Genomic DNA, 21,457 nt, shown 5'->3' with positions numbered 1-21,457 from the left:
CATTAAACAAATGTTAAGTCCATGGAGTCCGCGGAGATCCCAAAGTAGACTAGCGTGAGACCCGCCCACGGATCTCCCCGCGGCAGCTCCGAACTAGCCAATCAGAGTCTATCCGCGGCCCCGCCCGATATGCATACTTTCGCCCTCTGTTGTTCATATCAGCTGTTCGTCAAGTTATGTACACTGTTGATACTTCTTTTAATCAATCATCTGCTGATTTTTTAACCTCTCAGCTTTGCTTCTACAGCATCTGGTCTCCCAAATTGTGCATTTTTGAAACGAAAATGGCCGATCCAAACGACAAAGTTCGGGACTCGGGCCCAGTGAGTTCGCTCGACACCGATATTGAGCACGATTCAGCTGGCGAGTTGAAGGAGCAAAAACAGAGCCATCCAAATGTCGTAGACTTCGAAGGTCCGGAAGATCCTGCACATCCACTCAATTGGTCGACAAGGAAGAAGTTTTTGAACATCTCCATCGTTTCTTTAATGACCCTACTTTCGTATGAAGGGCTCCTCCCACTCCCTTGGTCAATACTCACAGCATGGCAGCTAATTGTCAATTGCATTTAGGCCGACAACCTCGACCGTCAGCTCTCCGGTGACTACCGATATCATGGAACATTTCAATTCAACGAATGAGATTCTCGGGGCCTTTGTCACTACGGTCTTCTTAATCGGTTACACCTTCGGACCATCTATCATTGCACCTCTCTCGGAAATTTACGGCAGAACTATTCTTTACAAGATCTGCATTGTCCTCTTTATTGTTTTCAATGTGGCCTGCGCTGTGGCAAATAGTATGGGGTCACTGATCGTCTTTCGACTCCTCGCCGGTATCATGGGGTCATGCCCTGTCACTCTCGGCCCGGGCTCCGTAGCCGACATGATATCAGCGGAGGGAAGAGCCAAAGCAATGTCCGCCTACGTTATTGGTATCATCCTGGGACCTTCCATCGGACCTATTTGCGCTGGGTACATCGCCCCTGTTAAAGGATGGCGTTGGGCATTTTGGCTGATGGCCATTATCATCGGCGCGATCGCAATTCCGGTCATGTTCCTTCAAGAGTCATACCCATACGTGATCCTGAAGCGCAAAACAGAGAAACTGCGCAAGGAAACTTGCAACCAGGATCTCCGGTCGGCATTGGACACTGGCAAATCACCACGTCAGCTTTTCGTGTTTTCTATCTGGCGCCCTGTTAAAATGCTCATCTCGCCGATCATTTTCTTGCTGTCGCTGTACTGTGCTCTGGTCTACGCCTATCTTTATTTATGCTTCACCACCTTCCCGGAGCTTTTGACCAAGAAGTATGGTTTTGGGACCGGTCCCTCGGGCCTAGCGACTCTAGGATTAGGAGTTGGTTCCATCATTGGACTGTTCATCTCGGGTGGTACCTCAGATAAAGTCTCCAAGTACCTAACTTCAAAACATGGTGGACCAGCCAAACCTGAGTACCGACTCCCCGTCCTCGTTGTTGGTGCCATCATCACGCCTATCGGACTGTTCCTATACGGTTGGACCGCACACTTCGGTACTCACTGGATTGTCCCCATCATCGGTACGGCTTTCATTGCCGCAGGAATGGTTATTGCTTTTGTGAGTGGAATTTCTCACCATTCTCGCTTAATGTTTTTCTGTGCTAACCTTATTCAAGATGGCAACTACTATGTATTTGGTAGATGCCTATACAGTATATGCAGCATCAGCAACGGCCGCAAATACCATGGTACGCTGTCTGATCGGCGCTTTGATCCCACTCGCTGGTCCGGCCATGTTTTCAAAGCTCGGGTACGGCTGGGGAAATTCGCTTTTGGGATTCATCGCCGTTGCGTTCATACCTGTGCCTTTCGTCTTCTACCGATACGGCGAACGCATTCGCGAGTCTAAGGTCTTCAAGGTTGAGTTCTGAAGGGACGAGGCTTGTTTTGCTCGAGTCTGAAATTCGTTCTGATAATTTCCCTCTTGAGACAACACTTCTCTCTCTGTTCTTCAGTGTTATTAGATCTTTCTACTTCTCTTTCTTCTTTTCCATGTCAGTAAGCTAGCCGTTTCTCTACTTTTAACTCGGTATATTAGACTTGAATGCACCGGTACATTTTTCCGGCTGTGAATTTTATGTTCTAACTATCTCAATCTTTCAATTACTTGTCTGTATAGCTCCAGGCGAACTACTACAACTAATCCTGCATATTCGACGTTGCTGATTGGCTGATGTGGTGGGGATGACTGCCGCGGAATACCCGCGGGTATACTATCTCCATGGAGGAAGGAACAAAGCAACAACAATAGTCCCCGGTCTGTTATATCAACGGAATACCCACGGAATACTCTCTTGCATTCTGCAATGCCAACAGCATGCCGTCAGCACGACCCGAAGCCCCTCGTTCGCATCGTAAAGGCCAATACTCGTGCGAATTCTGCAGGCACGGAAGCTCCGGTGTGACCGACCTTTACCATGTACAAATTGTGTATCGCGCGGGAAAACATGTCACTTTGGCCCGTCGGCTGGTCAGAGAGCCACAACATTAGCTGATCATCAGATTCCTGGACAACAGCAGCAGCAGCAGCAACATGAACAACTGCCTGTTACGGCCTCCTTCGTATCTCCAGTTATTGCTGCGACGAATACCGGCGTACCAACTAGCAGCTCCGACCAGCCACCGTCACTCCCGGCTACTACAACCAGCCCTTTCATATCTCCGACCAGCACTGGACAAACACAACTACTTCAAGAGGTGCAGTCACTCCGAAGGCTTGCTGCAGATTTGGAGAGGCGTGTTGCACTGAGCACGAGCACAGCCACCCACCAGATAGAACATCATCCGTCACCATCGCCCCGTGCCCATATCGAGGTGGGTCAGTCGGGATCGCCATCATCGTCCGAGTCGCCCCGTTTGGACCAAGTCAAGGACGTGGTGGCCCACCTGGAGCGCGTCTCCATGGTCCAAAGCTCTCGGGTAAGCATTACGCAGTCTTGGCTTTGATTAAGGCCAAGCCTTGCTTATCATGGCTGGTATAGGAACCAATCTACGTTGATGACCTCGTGTTCAAGTTCGAACACATTCGGAATATCCCAAGCGCTCCAACTTTCACAGTGCAGAACGGTAAATCGGCGCGTTGTGTATGGTTACCGTTCCACAACGAGACCAGATTCATTCTAGACAAATTCATTACCAACGTTAGCTACATACACCATGTAGTCCACCATCCCTCGCTCCCCGCTACAATCGATAGCCTCTATCGAAAAATTGAGAACCAGGAACCAATTGAGCTGGGTCATCTCGTTCTCCTTCTTGGCATTATCGCCAATACCATCGAAGTCTGGTCATGGCACGATGAAGTCGAAGGAGAGGATTCTATTTTCCCATCTGCGGTCGAGGCCAATGCCCAAACTCCCTTATGGGTTAAATCCGCGATGGACGTGATCAAGAGCGGCGAAAATGGGCCACCTCTCGCCTTGGAAACGATTCAAGGAATCATTATCCTGGCCTTTGCCGTATGCAATACAGAAGGGGTTTCTCTTCGTTATCGATCATTGATATCTACCGGTCTATTATTGAGCCGCGAGCTTGGACTACATCGTATCGATCACGAATCGAATGCGGCTTCTGCAAATACAATTCGAGCCGAGATGGGTCGGCGCGTTTGGTGGTATCTCGTCGCTACCGACTGGTAAGTACCGAGCTTTCGAAACAAACAGCTCTTAATGAAATCATATGTGTTGGGATGTTATTAACACCATGGCCTTAGGCTATTAGCTGTGCTTTACGGCGGGCCAAATGAAGGCGTATATCAAACCCACCCAAAACACATGATAGTTAAGAAACCTCGCAACATAAACGATGCCGATCTTGTCGACAATGGCTGCCAGACAGAATTTCCCCTCTCCCATCCAACAGAGATGTCATATTTCCTTCAACGCATCCGCATGGCAGAAATCGCACGACGCACCGTCGACCAAAGCCAAACAGCCGCAGACTCCAGTGGACCAGGAGATTCCACACATATCATGAAACTAGACTTCCAACTCGACCAGTTTATCCATGATACCCCCTTCTTCCTCAATCTCGACACCTACGAAGACAATCCAGAGCCAACTTCTGCCGAAATCTTCGTTCACGCCTACCTACTCAACCTGGTCATCCACACTCAGCGTTGCAAGCTTCATCTTCGGTATCTCACATCCGGGCCCAGTAAAAGCCCCATGTACGCTACGTCACGAGAAATCTGTCTCAAATCCGCACGCCAGCTCATCAGAGCTGAGTCACAACTCGAACGCGCGCAGCATCCATTCGTACTAATCCGGCTACGGCTATCGGCAATTCGCTATGGGGTGTTCCTTGCTTGTATCGCATTATTAATGGACGCTTATATCAATGGCTCGGGCTCACTTCAGGATGAAATCAGTCATGGCGATGTCGCCGAGGCCCTTCGTATCCTCGAGGGCGCAAGGTGTCACTCCTGGGCTGCGCAAAATCTTTCCGACTCTCTAAATCAGGTACTTGCCAAATACCGAGCCCAGAACCCAGAATTTCAAAATCAGTCTGCTCAAGACATCTCTACCCCTTTCACGCCATCTGGTGCGTCTTATGTTAGAACTGTGCCGGTTATGGAATCCGTGACCACCCAATTGGCTCCGGGGTCTGGTCAGCTTCCTATTATGTCGACAGGAATGGGAGGTGGGGGTATGATGCCGCCCATTTCTGATGAACAATTACCGGGATCTGTCGGACAGTCACAGTTCGATAGTCAGATGGCTCACAACCTGGAGGAGTTTATCTTTTCGGATGTGCTTCAGTGGGATTATTCGTTTCCGAGTGTTCAGTCAGCGTCTTTCTTTTGATTGTTTGTTACATTAGCCGGGTTTTTAAAAACACGCCTTCGGGAGGTTGGGCCTTATTCTGGACATGGCGTATTACTTCATCCAATGTCTGCATGCTAAGAGCAATTATGGTTTTTTTGAACCATGAGTTGAGCCGACTGTGTGCGAATGCGTGGCGTGTATGTTAATTGACACGAATTTGACGTGCCTGACAAAAATCATACCTCAACCCAATTCGGTTTATTAGATAGGTAAGTAGACTGCCTTTATCCCAAAGCTCTACGTTGTGAATCCAGCGAAGAGGGAAATGGAATCCAATTTCGCCGAGGCTAGGCTAGCTAACACATCTTCACAGGATAGAAAAATATGACAATGTAGAGAAATGGATGTATGATGTGGAAGGAATGAAGATGACATTTAAAGACAAATGGTGGGTGTGAGATGATCACCAGTGCGGCAGCATAGGGGACTGCTGCATTGATAGATGCTCCTGGAAGTTGTATGAGGGCACTTGGAAGTACTCCAGCTGGATATGCATAGATATCGACAGCCATAGATGAGAATCACCTGATAAATGTGCCCCCAGTTAACATGCTGTCTTCTCTTTCTTGAAGATCCCTTGATATCAATGAATTCGAGGCTGGCGCTGTGCAACTCGTATACCCATTTCAGTAATCCTTTTGCGGGAGATTTCATCAGCGTTCTGGATTTGATCGATAAGGTGGGGTTCTGTTGCCACTGGTCTTGATCCGCAAGAGAGTCACAAATCAACACACGCCCGGATTACTGATTAGAGAATCTGGCGGGTGGCTTCCAGACGAATTCTGGGGACAAGGAAAGGCATGGTTAGAGACGACGGGCTTTGTTCTTCGGTAAAAATGTCAGCCAGAAGCCACTCCAGGAGGTTTGCGAACACATTGTCAATGGGACTACTCCATCGGGAAATTGGAAGGGTGTGTAGAACGGTGAAAGAGACGCACCGGCATATGAGTAAAATTTGAACTGACCCGGATTCGTTGTGAGAAAGGTCATTCACACCTGGCCAACGAAGAAGTCTTGTCCGGTACTGAGAAGATCAAGTTTGGCATTTTTGATTTCTCCTCATCTCTACACGTCTTCTTCTTCTTCTTCTTTTCTGTTCACTCCATAGGAGCCCCCAGGCCATCAGAATCATCAAAATCAACCACGAGTCCTAGGCCTTCATCCCTTCAAGTAAAATCAAACTCGAAAATATCCCCAATCTGATGAGACCAATGATCCTCACACTCAACTTCCGGCTTACCACGGTGCTCCACCTCGACATCATAGTGAAGTACATTCAATTCAACACCGACCTCCTCATAAGCTTGCCTGAGATTGGTCGTCAAAGCATGGACGTCTTTTAGTTCATCTTGCCAAAGACCTTCGATATCAATAACTCGCAAGCGCGTGAATTTGTCCTTTGCACGGACCAACTTTTCTAGCTCCCTCAGGCCTATCGAGAAGGGCCACTCAAAGTCTGACACATAGAGATGTTCTAACGAGACAGGCAGAGCGTCGACCGGAGGAATGAAGGTCGGTACATCGTAGACGGAATCAAAGCCATCTGCTTCATAGTCAGGAATTCTGTCCAAATCCACATGTAGCAGGTCGCATAATCGCAGGTGCAGAGTTCTGAGCTTTGTATACTCCGTCAGGCTACCGATCCAACCCAGCTGATTATTCGTCTCCGGATATGAGACATCGATGTATAAATCTTCCAGGCTGTCTTTCGCTGACATAAGAGATTGGCCATAGTCCTGAATTAATAGAGGAATAAAATTCATGTTATAAGCCCAGTAGTCCAGATATGCCCATCCGCTTCGCGTTAGGCAGGTGAAGGATTTCAAGTTTCTGCAGGCGGAGATAAGAGGCATGAAGCCATTATGTGAACTTGCTTCCACTAGATGAATATGTTCAATAGGCGATGACTTTATGGGGATCAGATCAGCGAAATTGACTCTGCTCTGATCCTCCAAGTCAGCGATCAACGTGCCTTTGAATTTGTGCATAGATTGTAGTCGGAAAAAAGGCGCAATTTTATAAAATTGAAATTCGAACCCGAAGTTGAAAGGTACCTGTATGGTTGCTTCGGTAAGACACGAAAACCCATTATTCCGGGACATGAACTCCAGGAATCGTTCCGAGATTTCGGTGTGCCCTCCCCACTCCATCTCCAGTGATGTAATATTAGGCACACAGTTGAGTAACATTGTTAGCCAGAGATCTTGGCCCAGATAACTATATTCCTCTCCAGGAGTAGCTGTAGCTGCTGCCATCCATACTTTGGATTCAACGTCTGACGGTGTAAGACGTTGTATCAAGTCCGAAACGGACTGGTTGCAGGACCGATGCGTCGGATGAGAGGTGGATAGATGAGACTTGCAAGGTGGGTTTTTTGATTTCGCAAGCGATATACGGGTGACTCTTTTTGCAAGGTCTGGGGCTTCCAGAAGAATCTCTACCAGCTGGCGGAGAGATTTCTCACAGAAATAATGGACATTAATTGATGTGTATGCCTCCTTTAGGAGGGGTACACTGAGTCGGAATCGACGACAGCAGCTGGCAAGGTGGAGACGGTCCGAAGAGTACAGAAGATATCCTGCAATCGTTATGAGAAGTTCACCGGGGAGGTTTTGAATCATGATGGGAAATGTCGTGAGATGTGGCGGGGAGTAGAAGAGATGGACGGCGGGAGGGAGGGAGGCGATTATATAGCCTGAGCACTATGATTAGCGGGTATCCTGGGACCCCCGAACCCCTCCGCTTAGCGCTAGAGAGGGGCAAAGAGCCACTTCTTTAAACCTCGCTGTCTCATTACTACTATATAAACGCATCTATTCGACGCACCAAAAGGAAATACTGGTTATATTAACTCTTAACATACACGTTCCGCCCCATTCTTTCTGTAACCTCCCGACCATAAGATCTCCCCCATCGGGATCACGTACACCCCATGGCGAGTTTAGCATTGGTGGCAGCATTTGCCGCATTTATGTGGTTGATATTTGTCTGCTTCGACCCCCATGTATTTAGGGCATCATTTAACGCTGCCTTGATATTCGGATGCTCGTCTTTGTACTTCTCGATTGTCCCGCTATAATCCAATTGCTTCCAGTAGTTTGGTTCATTCACTACTTTTTCCAGCGAGTCTTTCCGCACGATGTCGAAGCCGGGGTCCCCGAACTTGGCTCTCAGAGAACTAACTAATTATCAATTCCCAGTGCTGTGCGCAGACTATAAGAAAAACTGGCCGTCTTCTCCGGACCAAGGGTAAGGATAACCCGTCTTGGGAAATAAAATTCTTCTCTGGACACCATTACGACAGGCATGGATTCTCCTCCGCCGTCGGGGCGGTGCTGGACCGAGCAATTGGCCCCAATGTGTCTGGGATGGTTGTATATGGCTCTCAGATCTAGACCGTGGCCATTTCGTTTGTTTGTCCAGTTTATGGTTCGAGACCAAGTGATATCAACATTAGGAGAGATGGACCTTGGCAAACATGCTCGTCTTGCTACCCGAAGACTTCATCGTTGATTGGCCATCCGAATTCAAGGAAAAATGAACCATTGCAAACTTCTTTGTCTTAGTAACGTGAAGTCAGACTTCCTCAATGTTTGGCGAAAATGTTCAAGGCCCGACCACGTAGACTTTCTCTGAGGAGGGTTCGCTTCCTCCTTCATGTCCATCTGTCCTTCATTTCTATCACAACACCTTCTTCTTTCTCTCTTCGTTTTTCTTTCCTTCTGACAGCTCCCATTTAATTGCGCTGTAGAGCACCATTAGTATATTCCGCATGCGGTGGAGATATCGTTTTGGCGGATCTGCTGTCTATAACACCGCCGCGCCACAATCTCAAAGAAGTTTTGGAGGTTGTGGGAAAGAAATCTAGTAGGACGAGAATATGTAAGACCCTGCCTACTCCTCAGACAAGGTCAAATCAGATAGTCATGATTGCGGTCGACTCCTAGTAATTTGAGAAAGCTTCGGAGATAAATCAGGTTATTTCTCTTTCCAAATGGAGCCATCGCATTTTATATATAAAGTTATTTCTCTTTCTCCAAGACTGTGATAACTTTTTTCATTAATACTACCGTGACCAAGGTTGAACAACAATCGATTGGGGTTTAGACGCGTATACAATACTAGAAAACCCACTCAAAAGTCTGTCGCGTCTGCTTTCTGTATTTAATATCCGATTATTGTCTGCTTCGTCTTTCCAAATAATACCGTATCATATTAAGCTTGCACATAGGGAATTTCTCCTAGCTATTGGAACTCCCAGTCCAGTACTATAGCCCTCTACGGGTTGACAAGTTTTCATCTCGTGTCCGGAGCAGTTCACGGACATCTTCCGATAACAGTTCTTCTTCTCTCCTGAAATCCCTGTCATAAGTGGATCAGTCGTCATAATGGAGTCCATTGGCGCATCCTATGGTAGGCCAACCTTCTTCCCGGCTATATACCTTAGGAAAGCTGTGATCGACATGAAAAGCCTGTGCGCAAAACGTTCCACCGTAATTTTGCCTATTTGGATTAAACTTCCATCGTCCATTCTGCAAAGCGTTTGACTCTTCAGTGGCTTATATTCTTCCTGTTTCAGAGGGATATAAATGATGGGGCCCTCAGGACTAACCCACCCCCTTTTTGCATGGAGACATGAAACACTCCCTTTCTCCACAGCAATATGCTATGCCGATCAGTCGCATATTCCGGTAGTTAGCTAAGTTTTGACAACAGGCCGTTGTCTCAATCCAATATTTTAAGGTTCTGAAGGAAGCCGTCATTTCTTGCTCGATCATACTAAAAGATGCTTCCAGTCTAGATTTAAAACCATCCGCCCAAGCACACTTCGAACGCCCATCGCTCTTCTTGGGCCATTACCCACAATGCTATCAATTGCTTCGATTCTCGCCTTATCTACAGCCGTGACGGCTTTCGTTCATCCTGGGGCTCTTCATACCGCCAAAGACTTCGAACGCATCAACACGCATGAGCCAACGCTGACGAGCCATGGAACACGACCTGGACATTGTTGACAGCAAGTTCCTACGCACAGGCGTCGTACCAGCCTACACCGCAGGAGATTGTCTATCGCGGTGCTAATGGCGTGGATTCCGAAAATTACCAATATCTCTACCGTGATGCTGCAGCCGCCTACCAGCTCGCGCTCCGCTGGAAAATCTCGAATGACACAAGCTTTGCGGATGCAGCCGTCAATATCCTCAGCTCTTGGGCAGCGACATTGACATCTATTGGCGGAACCAGCGACAAGTTTCTTGCCTCCGGCCTATATGGGTACGAGATGGCCAATGCCGCCGAACTTATGTCGGATTACTCTGGTTGGAATAGTGATAACAAGACCGCGATGGGAACCATGCTGGCCAATGTATTCGCACCCATGAATACAATCTTCCTAGAGGATCATAATGGCCAGGATTATTATCATTACTGGGCCAATTGGGATCTGTGCAATCTTGCCTCCTTGATCGCAATTGGGGTGTTCACCGATAATGAAACCATGTATAGGAATGCTGTGAACTATATTCGGACGGGCCCTTCAAATGGCGCCTTGCCCGTATTCGCGATCGCCAACTATACTGAGTCAGGATCCAGCAAGATCCTAACCCAGGGCCAGGAAGCAGGCCGGGATCAGGGTCACTCTACGCTGGATGCCGTGCTTTTCGGGGTTGTTGCACAACAAGCATACAACCAAGGCGACGATCTGTTTGCGGAGTACAGCAATGAAATCCTCAATGCGTGAGTTTAGTCCCTTTTATCCCTCCATGTCTGCTTATACTGATATATTGAGATAAGTGCCGAGTATATTGGGAAGTATAACGTCGGTCAGGATGTTCCATACACTGCGTACAACAGTTACCAGGGTAATCAGACTGTTATTTCAAACAACTCACGTGGAACTGTTCGTCCCGGATTTGAGTTGTTGTCGGCGCACTATGGACAGTTGAAGGGATTAGATTCGTCGTGGACTGACGCCTATCGAGACTGGGTGAATGTTAATTCTACAAGTGGCGTGGAAGGTGGAGGTGGAAACTATGGAACAACATCCGGTGGATTCGATGGACTCGGTTTTGGCACTTTGTTGTATCGTAGTTCCTAGATCATGATAAATTCCACCTGCTGGGCAGATGAATTTGCTTGCATTTGATCAACATTCTTAGCGGAAAGTGACTCTAAGCTACTCCGGTTGATACCAAATTCAGCGGTCTCGAAGAAGCTTGACAATTCGTGAATCATAATTTTCATTGAGGGCAAAATGGTATCCTAAATGCATTGCAGAACAAGATCAATGATGGAAAAGAAGGCATCGCGGTCCGCGCCTGAGTTGGGGCCAAGACCAAGGCCGACAACCAGAAGTCGCTTTTCGGCGGGAGATTTCGTTGCAATTGCAGTGGCAATTTGACGAGCAACCAGCTGGCCGATTGTATCCTGGCCAGACGCATGACCACCCAGAAGGGATGTTGCTGTCAACCCGCTGAGGGGCAATAGGCTGTCATCCGTACCCTCGGAGATAGAGTGCATGCCATCGGTGCCCGGATTTGAGTTTCCAAGAGGTACATGTAACTTTTCTCAGGTCAGCAGATTTCATCAGCGGAGATTTCATCAAGACAAACCCAATGTGCAAGTCGGCCTTCTTGCGAGATGGTGACCATGATCTTGTCGCTAAATCTCATGACCATGACATCTGTCTTGACGCCATCCACCAGGCCAGCTGCTTGCTTTGTAGTCGCTGGGAATGGCAGATTCAAGTTCAGCGATTGCTGCAATACATCGTCCAAAGTCGCCATGATTGATGTTGGTACAGCCGAGTATTTGCATTGCGGCGCCGCATGTTGATGTTGAAGGGCGGTCAGCAGATCCCCACAATAAATTGCTGGCAGTATATACACCGCCCCCGAAATGTCCGACATTTTTTTTCTCCCGCGTTCAACTCGGCGACTGAACAATTCAAGCTTCTTGGTTTTTCTGCATCTGTTGAGAGGCAGGATCTTTCAAGATGCCCAAATTCGTCCCTCGTCAGCGAAAGCAAAAGCATCGGCGCCAGGAGCTCACTGATTCGGTCGACACCAACGCTGCGGAGCTAGCGCCCGTCTCAAAAGATGAAAAAGAGGCTCGGAGACAGAAGCTGCGTGAGGAGCTTCGAGATCAGCATACCAATGTCTCGTCAAAGAAGCAGAAGCGCTTAGATAAGTATATTGTGCGTGCAGCAGCCATGGGATTTATAGGCAAGGTGCTAACTTTACACTCAGGAAAACAAACTCAAGAAAGAAGAGAACATCGAACTCCTCAAGAAACTCGCCCAGTCGAAATCCGATAACAGCGGTCTGCAAAGCTTCAGAGATCTGGGTGGTAAGCGGAAGCGTCAAGCGGACGAGGGCGTCACCGAACCTGTTGTTGCAGTGCAACCACGAAAAAAACACATCCGCTCAAGATCAATCGGGATACGAGACAGACGACTCTGATCGCGATCTGAAAGCATCCGACCCTGCTACGGATCCCGAGCAGGCCCCCAAACCCCAGGCACCTGTTGGAAGCGGATTGAAACGTCCTCTCGAACTCGGACCTGACGGTTTCCCAATCCTCAAAAAGCGGAAGCGCGCTGCTAAGCCTGCCCCGAAGCTGGCCAGTGTGCAGGAACCTTCTTGGGAGGGATTTGAGTCAGGCGAGGAGGATTCGGCTGAGGAAGATGAAGATGCGGAGGATTCCGATGATTCGGGGAGCGACATTGAGGACGACTCGGAGGGTGAGGATGAGGATGACTCCTCTGAAGGCTCCTCCGAGGGAACTTCAGACGAGGACTCGGACGAGGACTCGGACGAAGAAGAGTCGGAGGATGAGAGTGAGGACGCTCCCCGCAAAATCAAAACAAGACAGTCCGCCTTCAAATCTTGGGCCACGCAACAAATCAACGAAGCCATAGGCTTCAAACCAGAGGAACCCACGATCAACGATTATGCACAGCAGCAGGCGTTTGTTCCTTCCCATAAGGAAGCAAAGAACACTGTCTACGAGGAAGAGCCCCTTCCAGAGGAACTCAAAGTCACCAAGGGTGACCCCTATCGCAAGGCTTTCAGCGTTCCCGTTGATCGCTCTGAAGATATTCAAAATGCGCGTATGGGTCTTCCGGTTGTTGGCGAAGAACAGAAAATCATGGAGGCAATCCACAACAACTCAACCATCGTTATCTGGGGTGCTACTGGTAGCGGAAAGACGACTCAACTGCCTCAATTCCTATTCGAATCCGGATACGGCAATCCGAATAGCCCCAACCCAGGCTTAATCGGCATTACTCAACCCCGCCGAGTCGCGGCCGTGAGTATGGCGAACCGTGTGGCCCAGGAACTTGGCCAGTATTCTGATCAAGTTTCCTACCAAATTCGATTCGAATCCACGACTTCCAAGAAGACCGCCATCAAGTTCATGACTGATGGTATTCTTCTTCGCGAAATTGCAGATGATTTTTCCCTCCGCAAGTATTCCGTCATCATCATCGATGAGGCGCACGAGCGGAGTGTCAATACCGACATCCTCATAGGAATGGTCAGTCGTATCGTGGACTTGCGCAAGTCGCTGATGGCAGAAGACCCGACAGTCACCCCGCTGAAGATCGTCATCATGTCTGCTACTCTGCGCATTTCTGATTTCACACAAAACGCAGCCCTTTTCCGACAAGGACCGCCTCCATTGGTTCAGGCAGAGGGCCGTCAGTACCCAGTTACTACCCACTTTTCTCGTCGCACACGCCGTGATTACGTTGAAGAAGCATTCCGCAAGGTCTCGCGAGGTCACCGCAAGCTGCCGCCCGGCGGAATGCTTGTGTTTTTGACTGGACAAAACGAGATTCGGCAGCTCTCCAAGCAGCTGAAACAAGCATTCAGGCCTACACAGCGAGCGGACACGACCCAGGCACGGGTGCAGATTACAGCGAACGATGCGCCTCTAGAAGCAGAGGATCTAGAACTGGGTGGCACAGAGATGGATAATGCCGGCGATGACGATGAAAGTGATGTGGAAATTACCGGGTTGGACGAGCCAGAAGATGAAGATGAAGGCTTCGACTTGGGTGAGGATGCCATGGATTCATCTACACGTGTCCATGTTCTGCCCCTATATTCGCAGCTACCCACAAAGGAGCAAATGAAGGTCTTCGAAGCACCACCAGAAGACTCTCGACTCATCATTTTGGCTACCAATGTTGCCGAAACTTCTCTGACTATCCCTGGAATCAAGTACGTCTTCGACTGTGGTCGTTCGAAGGAGAAACAGTACGATCTCTTTACCGGTGTTCAGAGCTTCCAGATCGGATGGATCAGTAAGGCCAGTGCGAATCAAAGAGCCGGTCGAGCCGGTCGTACTGGACCGGGACATTGCTACCGGATGTATTCGTCGGCTGTCTTCGAAAACGATTTCGATGAGTACACCGACCCAGAGATTCTTCGTACTCCCATCGAAGGCGTCGTTCTTCAAATGAAGAGCATGGGCCTACACAACGTCATCAACTTCCCCTTCCCCACCCCTCCAAGTCGCCAGGGCCTCGCCAAAGCAGAGAAGCTGCTGAAGCACCTCGGTGCCCTCTCTGCCGAAGGCCAGGTCACGCAAATTGGTCGCCGTCTCTCTACCTACCCCCTCTCACCTCGATTCGGCAAAATGCTCTACATCGGACACCAGCATGGCTGCATGCCCTACGTTATTGCACTAGTCGCTGCGCTGGCCGTTGGCGATCTCTTCATTACAGAAAACCAAGTGAATCCAATCGACACCCAGCCGCAGAAAAAGAAGAACGACGACAGCGATAGTGACAGCGACGAGGATGATAGAAAGGTATACACCAACGCAGACCGACTCGAAGACACAGAGCGCGAGCAAAAAGCAAAGGACTGGGCCCGCGTACACCGTCTTCTCAGCAAACACGACGAAACCTCCGATGCGCTCAAATCCCTCTCAGCAATCTGCGCCTACGCCTACGCCTCAGACGGCGAAGCTTTCAGCGAACAGATGTTCCTCCGCGCCAAGGCCTTCAAGGAAGCAACTCAACTCCGCCGCCAATTAACCGACATCGTACGCTCCAATAACCCAGGTCTAATCGGCGCCTACGAAGCACGACTCCCCGAACCATCTACCAAGCAAATCAAAGCCCTGAAACAAATCGTCACAGCAGGTTTCATCGATAACGTCGCTATCCGCGCTGACATGGCTCCCGTTCCGCCGGAGAATCCACGCGCTCCACGTCGCGCTATAGACGTCCCTTACCTTACCCTCTTCCGCTCGCGCGATGGTCACGCAGGGGATGATATCTCCGAGCGTGCCGTCTACATCCATCCCACTTCGATGTTAGCGAAACTCACACCGAAGGAAATGCCGCAGTATATCATATTCTCGCATTTGCAGCAGTCTTCTGCGTCGCTGGTCTCGGATCAAGTTCCTAAGATTAGAATGTTTCCCCTAGTTGTTCCGAGTGGGCCGGAACTTGCTGCTATAGCGCATGATACGCCGCTTCTCCAGTATGGAAAGCCTGTTGGTAAGACGCAGGTCTTGGATGGTATTCCTGTGCGTCGCTCTGCTTGGGTTGTGCCTTCTTTGGTTGGTGATGCGGGTGGTACAGGTTGGCCTTTGCCTGCTAAGAAGGTTGTTCAGATGAAGGATCCTCGGGAGGGATGGGTGATTGAAAAGTTTGTTGCATGAGAATTCCTTTGTGGTTCTCATTTATTTGTATAGATGATGTTATTTATGATATCCAATTGAGTATATTTGCATCTGTGTGCAACATCTATCAATCTTCCAGAGCGTCTGAGATTCGTTACCAGTATTATTCAGTAGTAGACAGTAAGGCTTGTTTTGGAAGAGCAAATTTGGCCTAGCATAAGAGCTTCTCGGTCGAATATTCTAAGGCACTGACCCTTAGAGGTGAATAGACGAGATTTCTGGAAGTTTATGTCAAGATCATTGAATAGGGAGAAGTTATTTGAACATATGATTACACTTATTTATTTTCTCTGAAAAGACACGCAAGAAATACAGGGTAGTAGTAGTAATAGTAAGACAAGGGAGAGTAAAACAAAGACCCTCCCGATTCCACCCCAAGTTAGCCCGGGGTGGAGAATCATCCCATCCCATCCCATCCCATCCACGGAAAAAGACATCCCACAGGATTCTCTCTCTCTCTCTCCATCAAGGGATGACATGACATGACATGATATGATATGTGATGATATAACATGGTACACAGGATAATATATCCTCTTTCATCTTCAACTTCTTCACCAACCAAAGATCTCACCGACGCTCATCGTGCTCCATCGCACACCACCAACAGCAAAGACCATGAGGACTATATCCACAATAGCCAACACGCCAGCACCCATCATGAACCGCGGGCTAAAGATACGATACAGCATAAGGTGGCGGCGTAGATGGCCCGCCCACATAGTTGTAGCGAGATTGATAGTCGCCAGGTAGAGTGTATGGGTAGCGACAGCCTGAGTAACATCAGAAAGGAGCCTGGTAGCCGGGTTTGCGGATTTAGCGCCCTTTGAAGAAGAAGAAGAAGAAGCATCTGCTGAAACACGGTCAGATGTTTGCAAAGGTCGTTTCCAAAGAACGGTTAAAGGGACGGCTAGAGCGGCGAGAATCTGCGCGCCGAAAGTATTCAGCACGACGAAGATGGGTGTCCAGGGGTATTTGATTGTTGATAGGGGGGATAAATGCAGTTTCCCACTGGATGGAGCTTGGTGTAGCCTGGTGGCCTGTTTTGAAGAAGTAGAATGAACCCAGGAGGCCTAGGACTATGGGACCGATGGGCGAGTTGGAGAGGGTTAGGGCGTTTGTGTCGAGAATTTCAAGGAGGGAGAGGATTTGCCAGACTAGAAGGGCGATTGCACCTTGGCCCATGGGTTTCTGCATCAGGATGATGGCTAGCGCGAAGTTGATGACTAGGAAGAAGAATCTCGTGCCGTACATATTTCCGAAGCCGAGGATTGTCACGGTCGTACGGGGTTTCTGCTCCTGGCCTGCGATTATGGGGGCTGGTGGGGCGTTGGGGTCTTCTGGGGGTTTGTTCACGCTGATGCTGATGCAGGGCTTCGAGTAGATGTATGCCCCCGTGCCGGCGGCGAAAGCGATGGCGAGGACGAGCTGGGCTAAGAAGACGCGGACGGTTTTGAGTGTTTCTTTGCTCACTGGAAGCCATTCGCCGTCGTCGGCACCTTCTAGCATCCAGAAGATAGAAGTGATTAGGAGACCGAAGCGGAATGCGTAACTAATCCACAGAGTTGCGGCTCCTTCGTACGATTTGGAGCCGCTGTAGAACGAGCGAATGACAGCGGGTAGGAAGAAGGCGACCGCAAAGGGGATTCCGAGCTGCCAAGGGGCAGAAATGGAGGATGTTGAGGAAGCGTAGTAGGTCGAGCGACAGAATGGCATTTGTTCTTCACGGCAGAGACGGGAGAAGGAGGCCAGGCGGCCGAGAATCACAAAAAGGACCGAGTGGTAAACGCCCAATACGCGGTCGGTGGTTGTCTTCTGGCGCATCGATGAAATGCCAGCACAGACGCCGAACGTGGTAAGGAAGAATAGAAGAATTTCGTCCTCCCAAATGGTATAGGAGTTCGAGGCGAATCCGACGGACTGAGAAACAGTGAAAAATACTGCGAGCCATCCCCACATACCATTTGGCAAGGGGAGCGTCAAGTTCGCGGGCTTCTTGACCATTACAACCGCAGAACCTGCCATACTTCCCACCGCAGCAAGGAAAACAGACAGATCGATTGTCGACATCTCGGTGAATCCGAAAAGGGACAAGACACTGCCAACAGCAGCACCCACTCCGGATCCAACGCCAACAAACGACAGCAGCTGAGAAGAAAGCTCGGTCCTGTCGTTCCTCATTCCGCGAGCGTACAAAACCAAAAGAGCAATGCCGCCAAAGAGAAGCGCAACACCTTGAATCATACTCGGAACATCGAAGGTTGTCCAAAGCCCACGGCAAACATCCAACGTGTGGCGCTGGTATTTGCGATATAGCTCGTAACTAGAACGAGCAGCAGTAGACTTAGACGTAAAGCTCTTCGAGCCAGACTTCCACTCGGTCTCGGCCGCAGACCAAAGCGAGAACGACTCCTCGTCATCAGCACCGCCCTGGGAAATTTCGTACGCAGCTTGATACCTCTTGATCTGCGCCGCGGTGAGGCGACTCACAGTAGCCAGGTTGGCCCAGTCATTTCCCTTCGGGCCAGCAAAAGCCTCTTCAATGGGGGAGCCGAGGTTGTTGAACGGAATGGGGATTCCAAGCATCAGAGACAGCGTGGGGACAAGATCGATCTGCGGGATTGGACGTTCCTTCGCATTCTTAGGTGGCTGCAGGCTTTCTTTACTTGTGCGACCAAAAGTGCCACGCTTGGAGTACATCCACAAAGCGGCCTCGACCTCATCATCCGATTCGCCGCCGTGGTCACCCTTGATATCCATTCCATGGTCACCCATCACAACGAGAAGGGTATCGTCGTCGAGGGCGGCAATGATGTCACGAATGACACGGTCCATTTCTTGCAACTTGCTCGCCATGGCGGCATGGTTCGGTCCGTATCTGTGGCCAGCGTGATCAACACCAAGATAATGACCGAAGATCACATCCCATTTGGACTTGTTCTCCGTGCGAAGGAGCGGGAACAGATGCTCGTTGACGCCATTATCAACAGTGTGCAGGTCCCAGACGTTGAATGAATCAAACGGGCGAGTCAGATTGGCGTCGAAATATCCCGGATACAGAGCCTGCCAAGTATCGTCTCCGAGCTGGACCAGAGTCTTTCCAGCGCTGTGCAACTGAGCAACCAGGTTGTCTTCGTCAATGGCGGTGCCGGCGAAGTTAGAGCCGGCATCCACGAATGTGGGCAGAGTTCCGGTAGTCAGTCCCTTCAACCGTTGCAGAGTTGCGGTGGGTGCATCGGCGATGAATGGAAGCAGGAATGCGTTAGCCGGGCTGTTGATGGCGGTTTCGTAGAAAATGGGGATATTGTCGTGGAAAAGGTGGGCTGTTTCACTCTCCTCCTTGGGCACAAAGGGTACAGTGAAGTCGTATCGAAGGGCATCGATGATAATGACAACGGCTTTATCAAAAGACTTCTGGTGCCAACATCCGTTCGCTTGCTGGTTTGATGGTGCGTGTTGGGAGCCCGAGGTGATATCGAATGGAAGCTCCTGGCACGAGGATTTATTGTCGAGAACCATGCGCGTTAGCAGAAAGCCTTTTGTGAAGAAGTAAATGCCGGCAATGTGAAGTAATCTGCAAGGGCCATGACAGTCAGTTTGGAGTGTCTCTCTTTGGACATCACTCATGCGGCGAGTAGACTTCCAAATTCCGGGATCTCTTAGACTCACAATATCCAGGTAAGCACGCCCATTACGCCAAAATGCTTGGTCTTGAACTCATTCTCTAATTCGCGTGCTTTTTGTTCCTGGATGGCCGATTGTTTAGACTGTTCTGCGGCACGGACGTTTATCTGGTCGCTGTTGGGAGCTGTGCTGCCCAGGGGGCTTTTTTGTGATTTCGATGCCATTTTTGTAACCACCGTATGTGAATTTCGTCTTCGCGGGAGCTGTCGAGTCGAAATTCCTAATTTCGACGGCGCGGTGCCAGGTGGTAGGAGGGCGCAATCCGAGTGGTCGAAGGAGGGGGGGCTTGAATGCGAAAGTGGCGCGTGGGCAGGGAAGCCGAAATCAAGCACGAATCGAGGCAATTGACTCGCTTCCAGCAGAGCTCGAGGGAGAGAGTCGAGCCGAGTGGGAAACTGATCTGAGTGAGGCGGGTGGTGAAAAGGTGGCCCCCTGTCTGTGCTCTTCAGGGTGAGCGGCTTCCCTTGAAAAAAATCAAAAGCTGCACATCGCCTCTGCGAGTGGAGACAAAGAAAGAAGAGATCCAAAGGAATGTGGTGTAATGAGGTAGTTCGGATATGGAAATTTGGACTTGACGTTGCGGAAAGCGGCGGGTTGGGGAGAGCTTTGGCTTTGGGGGGGGTTGTCAGCATTCCTGATTGGCTGCAGGGCGGGTCGCACACAAGATTTGTTTAGGTGCACACTACGTCTCAGATTCAAGTTGATACAGAAGTAGATAGTGGAGAAGCTACACGGAGTAAAATAAAATAAAGAACATATTTGCATGTCAAGTGCAATAAATTGCAGATTTGCCTAGGAAGATAGGAGGACTAAGTACATACATTATCCAGCTGCCGGGAGGAAAAGCGCCAAGAGACGCAGAAGAAAGTAAGGAGGTAGAAGACAAGCCCAAAAAAGAGAACAAAATAAAGGCTGTCTAGAAAGGGGGAGTGAAGAAGAGAAAGAGAATATAAAACAGAAAGAGAAACACGTTTGTCAAACATCTTTCAGACCCTAGGAACGTGGCAGGGTAGAAATTAACATGGAAGACCACGAGGGGAAAAAATGATAAAGAAACGCCATAGATAAAGTTCAGAAAATCGGCAGTCCCTCGCTATACACAATCCAGATTTGGCGGATCTCCAGAGAAGAAGATGCTAAGCCCTGGGAAAGGTCCAGAGGTGGTCTCCGGACCCAAAGGGCAAGTGATTCATCTGGAGAATAGCCAAGCAAAATAAGAGCAGTTCGAGTGTATGTGCATGTCACAGGTGTGACAGGATGGGTGGGAGACAGAGAAATAGGTATATGTGAAGGAACGAAGAGAGAGAAGGTCGCCAAGGTGCTCGTCATGCTTTTGGGAAGTCGTGGAAGAAAAAGGATGCTGGGTGGATGGAGCGGTCTGGTGGATCACGGCTTGGGTAGCAGGGTAATTATTGAGCCCGTGATCGCTTTAAGAATAGCTCTTCATATCCTCCTTCTCCTTCAGGCCACCCATCCGCTCGATATCGAGGGAGTGGAACCGACCATAGTCGGTGGTTTGGTATGGCGGTAGCTCTTCGTTGCAAGGCTCGAGGCCATAGCTGCCGTGTTCACTGATGCGGACCACGACCATCTTAGATGATCGCTTGCCGGAGGCATCCTCCTCTTCGGGGAAGGTGATGCGAATCTCGGGTACCGGGCTGGGAGGGGGACTGGACGAGTTGTCCATGAGGCTGCGCTTCTCGTCACAGACCATCACGGAGTCAGTCCTGTTGGTGGTGATTGTCATGCCACGGTTGTGGGTGGGAACCTGGCCATTGTGTACGGGGAGCACGGATTGTTTCATCGCCTGGCGCTTGCGGCGGAGGACGAGAAGACCGGCAACGAGAGCGAGGGCGAGCAAGACGAGAACCAGGAGAGAGATGAGGAGGTCGACCATAGGGGTGGAAAGACCATCGTTGTTGCTGTCATCACCGCGAGTGACAAGGCGGGGAAGAATATTGATCATGTTGGCGGTCGCGTTATTGAGATGTTTGTCGAATTGGCTGTCGATTGAAGTGGTGGTGTCGATGGATTGATAGTCGACTGTGTTGATAGTATCGCGTCTCGGTTGGGTGGGGAAAACAAAGATCGACAATGTTAAATTCCAAAGAGTGTCACGGATGAGATCCGGGGCTGGGGCTGAAGCAAGTCGTAGGAATGAATTGTTTCGAATACAGAGTGGTGGAGGGTCGAGGCCTCGAAAGA

General features: G+C 49.6%; 8 protein-coding genes across 8 annotated transcripts; 4 read left to right on the top strand and 4 right to left on the bottom strand.

The window, feature by feature from the left end:
* Positions 1 to 176: 176 nt before the first annotated feature.
* N7481_007382 (MFS transporter) lies at positions 177 to 1,912 on the top strand (the record flags this gene model as incomplete). The annotated part of the gene is made up of 3 exons (XM_057266601.1): positions 177 to 502; positions 573 to 1,599; positions 1,658 to 1,912. 3 exons carry the CDS (start codon positions 177 to 179, stop codon positions 1,910 to 1,912), a joined length of 1,608 nt encoding a protein of 535 aa, XP_057120802.1.
* A 435-nt stretch (positions 1,913 to 2,347) lies between these two features.
* Positions 2,348 to 4,846, top strand: N7481_007381 (fungal specific transcription factor domain-containing protein; the record flags this gene model as incomplete). The annotated part of the gene is made up of 5 exons (XM_057266600.1): positions 2,348 to 2,440; positions 2,559 to 2,960; positions 3,023 to 3,107; positions 3,204 to 3,675; positions 3,754 to 4,846. 5 exons carry the CDS (start codon positions 2,348 to 2,350, stop codon positions 4,844 to 4,846), a joined length of 2,145 nt encoding a protein of 714 aa, XP_057120801.1.
* A 1,187-nt stretch (positions 4,847 to 6,033) lies between these two features.
* Positions 6,034 to 7,488, bottom strand: N7481_007380 (uncharacterized protein; the record flags this gene model as incomplete). The annotated part of the gene is made up of 1 exon (XM_057266599.1): positions 6,034 to 7,488. One exon carries the CDS (start codon positions 7,486 to 7,488, stop codon positions 6,034 to 6,036), a length of 1,455 nt encoding a protein of 484 aa, XP_057120800.1.
* A 2,244-nt stretch (positions 7,489 to 9,732) lies between these two features.
* Positions 9,733 to 10,964, top strand: N7481_007379 (uncharacterized protein; the record flags this gene model as incomplete). Its single annotated transcript, XM_057266598.1, has 3 exons — positions 9,733 to 9,833; positions 9,890 to 10,603; positions 10,661 to 10,964. The coding sequence occupies 3 exons, from the start codon at positions 9,733 to 9,735 to the stop codon at positions 10,962 to 10,964; spliced, it is 1,119 nt and encodes a 372-aa protein (XP_057120799.1).
* A 164-nt stretch (positions 10,965 to 11,128) lies between these two features.
* N7481_007378 (uncharacterized protein) lies at positions 11,129 to 11,652 on the bottom strand (the record flags this gene model as incomplete). Its single annotated transcript, XM_057266597.1, has 2 exons — positions 11,129 to 11,428; positions 11,479 to 11,652. The coding sequence occupies 2 exons, from the start codon at positions 11,650 to 11,652 to the stop codon at positions 11,129 to 11,131; spliced, it is 474 nt and encodes a 157-aa protein (XP_057120798.1).
* Positions 11,653 to 11,861: 209 nt separating this feature from the next.
* N7481_007377 (ATP-dependent RNA helicase ECM16) lies at positions 11,862 to 15,547 on the top strand (the record flags this gene model as incomplete). Its single annotated transcript, XM_057266596.1, is given in 3 exon segments — positions 11,862 to 12,062; positions 12,115 to 12,255; positions 12,266 to 15,547. The coding sequence occupies 3 exon segments, from the start codon at positions 11,862 to 11,864 to the stop codon at positions 15,545 to 15,547; spliced, it is 3,624 nt and encodes a 1,207-aa protein (XP_057120797.1).
* A 575-nt stretch (positions 15,548 to 16,122) lies between these two features.
* N7481_007376 (mannose-ethanolamine phosphotransferase GPI13) lies at positions 16,123 to 19,416 on the bottom strand (the record flags this gene model as incomplete). The annotated part of the gene is made up of 3 exons (XM_057266595.1): positions 16,123 to 16,421; positions 16,477 to 19,142; positions 19,238 to 19,416. The coding sequence occupies 3 exons, from the start codon at positions 19,414 to 19,416 to the stop codon at positions 16,123 to 16,125; spliced, it is 3,144 nt and encodes a 1,047-aa protein (XP_057120796.1).
* A 1,265-nt stretch (positions 19,417 to 20,681) lies between these two features.
* N7481_007375 (uncharacterized protein) lies at positions 20,682 to 21,218 on the bottom strand (the record flags this gene model as incomplete). Its single annotated transcript, XM_057266594.1, has 1 exon — positions 20,682 to 21,218. The coding sequence occupies one exon, from the start codon at positions 21,216 to 21,218 to the stop codon at positions 20,682 to 20,684; it is 537 nt and encodes a 178-aa protein (XP_057120795.1).
* Positions 21,219 to 21,457: the final 239 nt, after the last annotated feature.

This window comes from Penicillium waksmanii (assembly GCF_028829765.1).
Source record: "Penicillium waksmanii strain IBT 27052 chromosome Unknown utg000007l:1.0-4314555.0:1.0-4317578.0, whole genome shotgun sequence".
Lineage (NCBI taxonomy): Eukaryota > Fungi > Ascomycota > Eurotiomycetes > Eurotiales > Aspergillaceae > Penicillium > Penicillium waksmanii.
The sequence above is the reverse complement of the archived record's forward strand: the minus strand, read 5'-3'. Positions and strand labels throughout refer to the sequence as shown.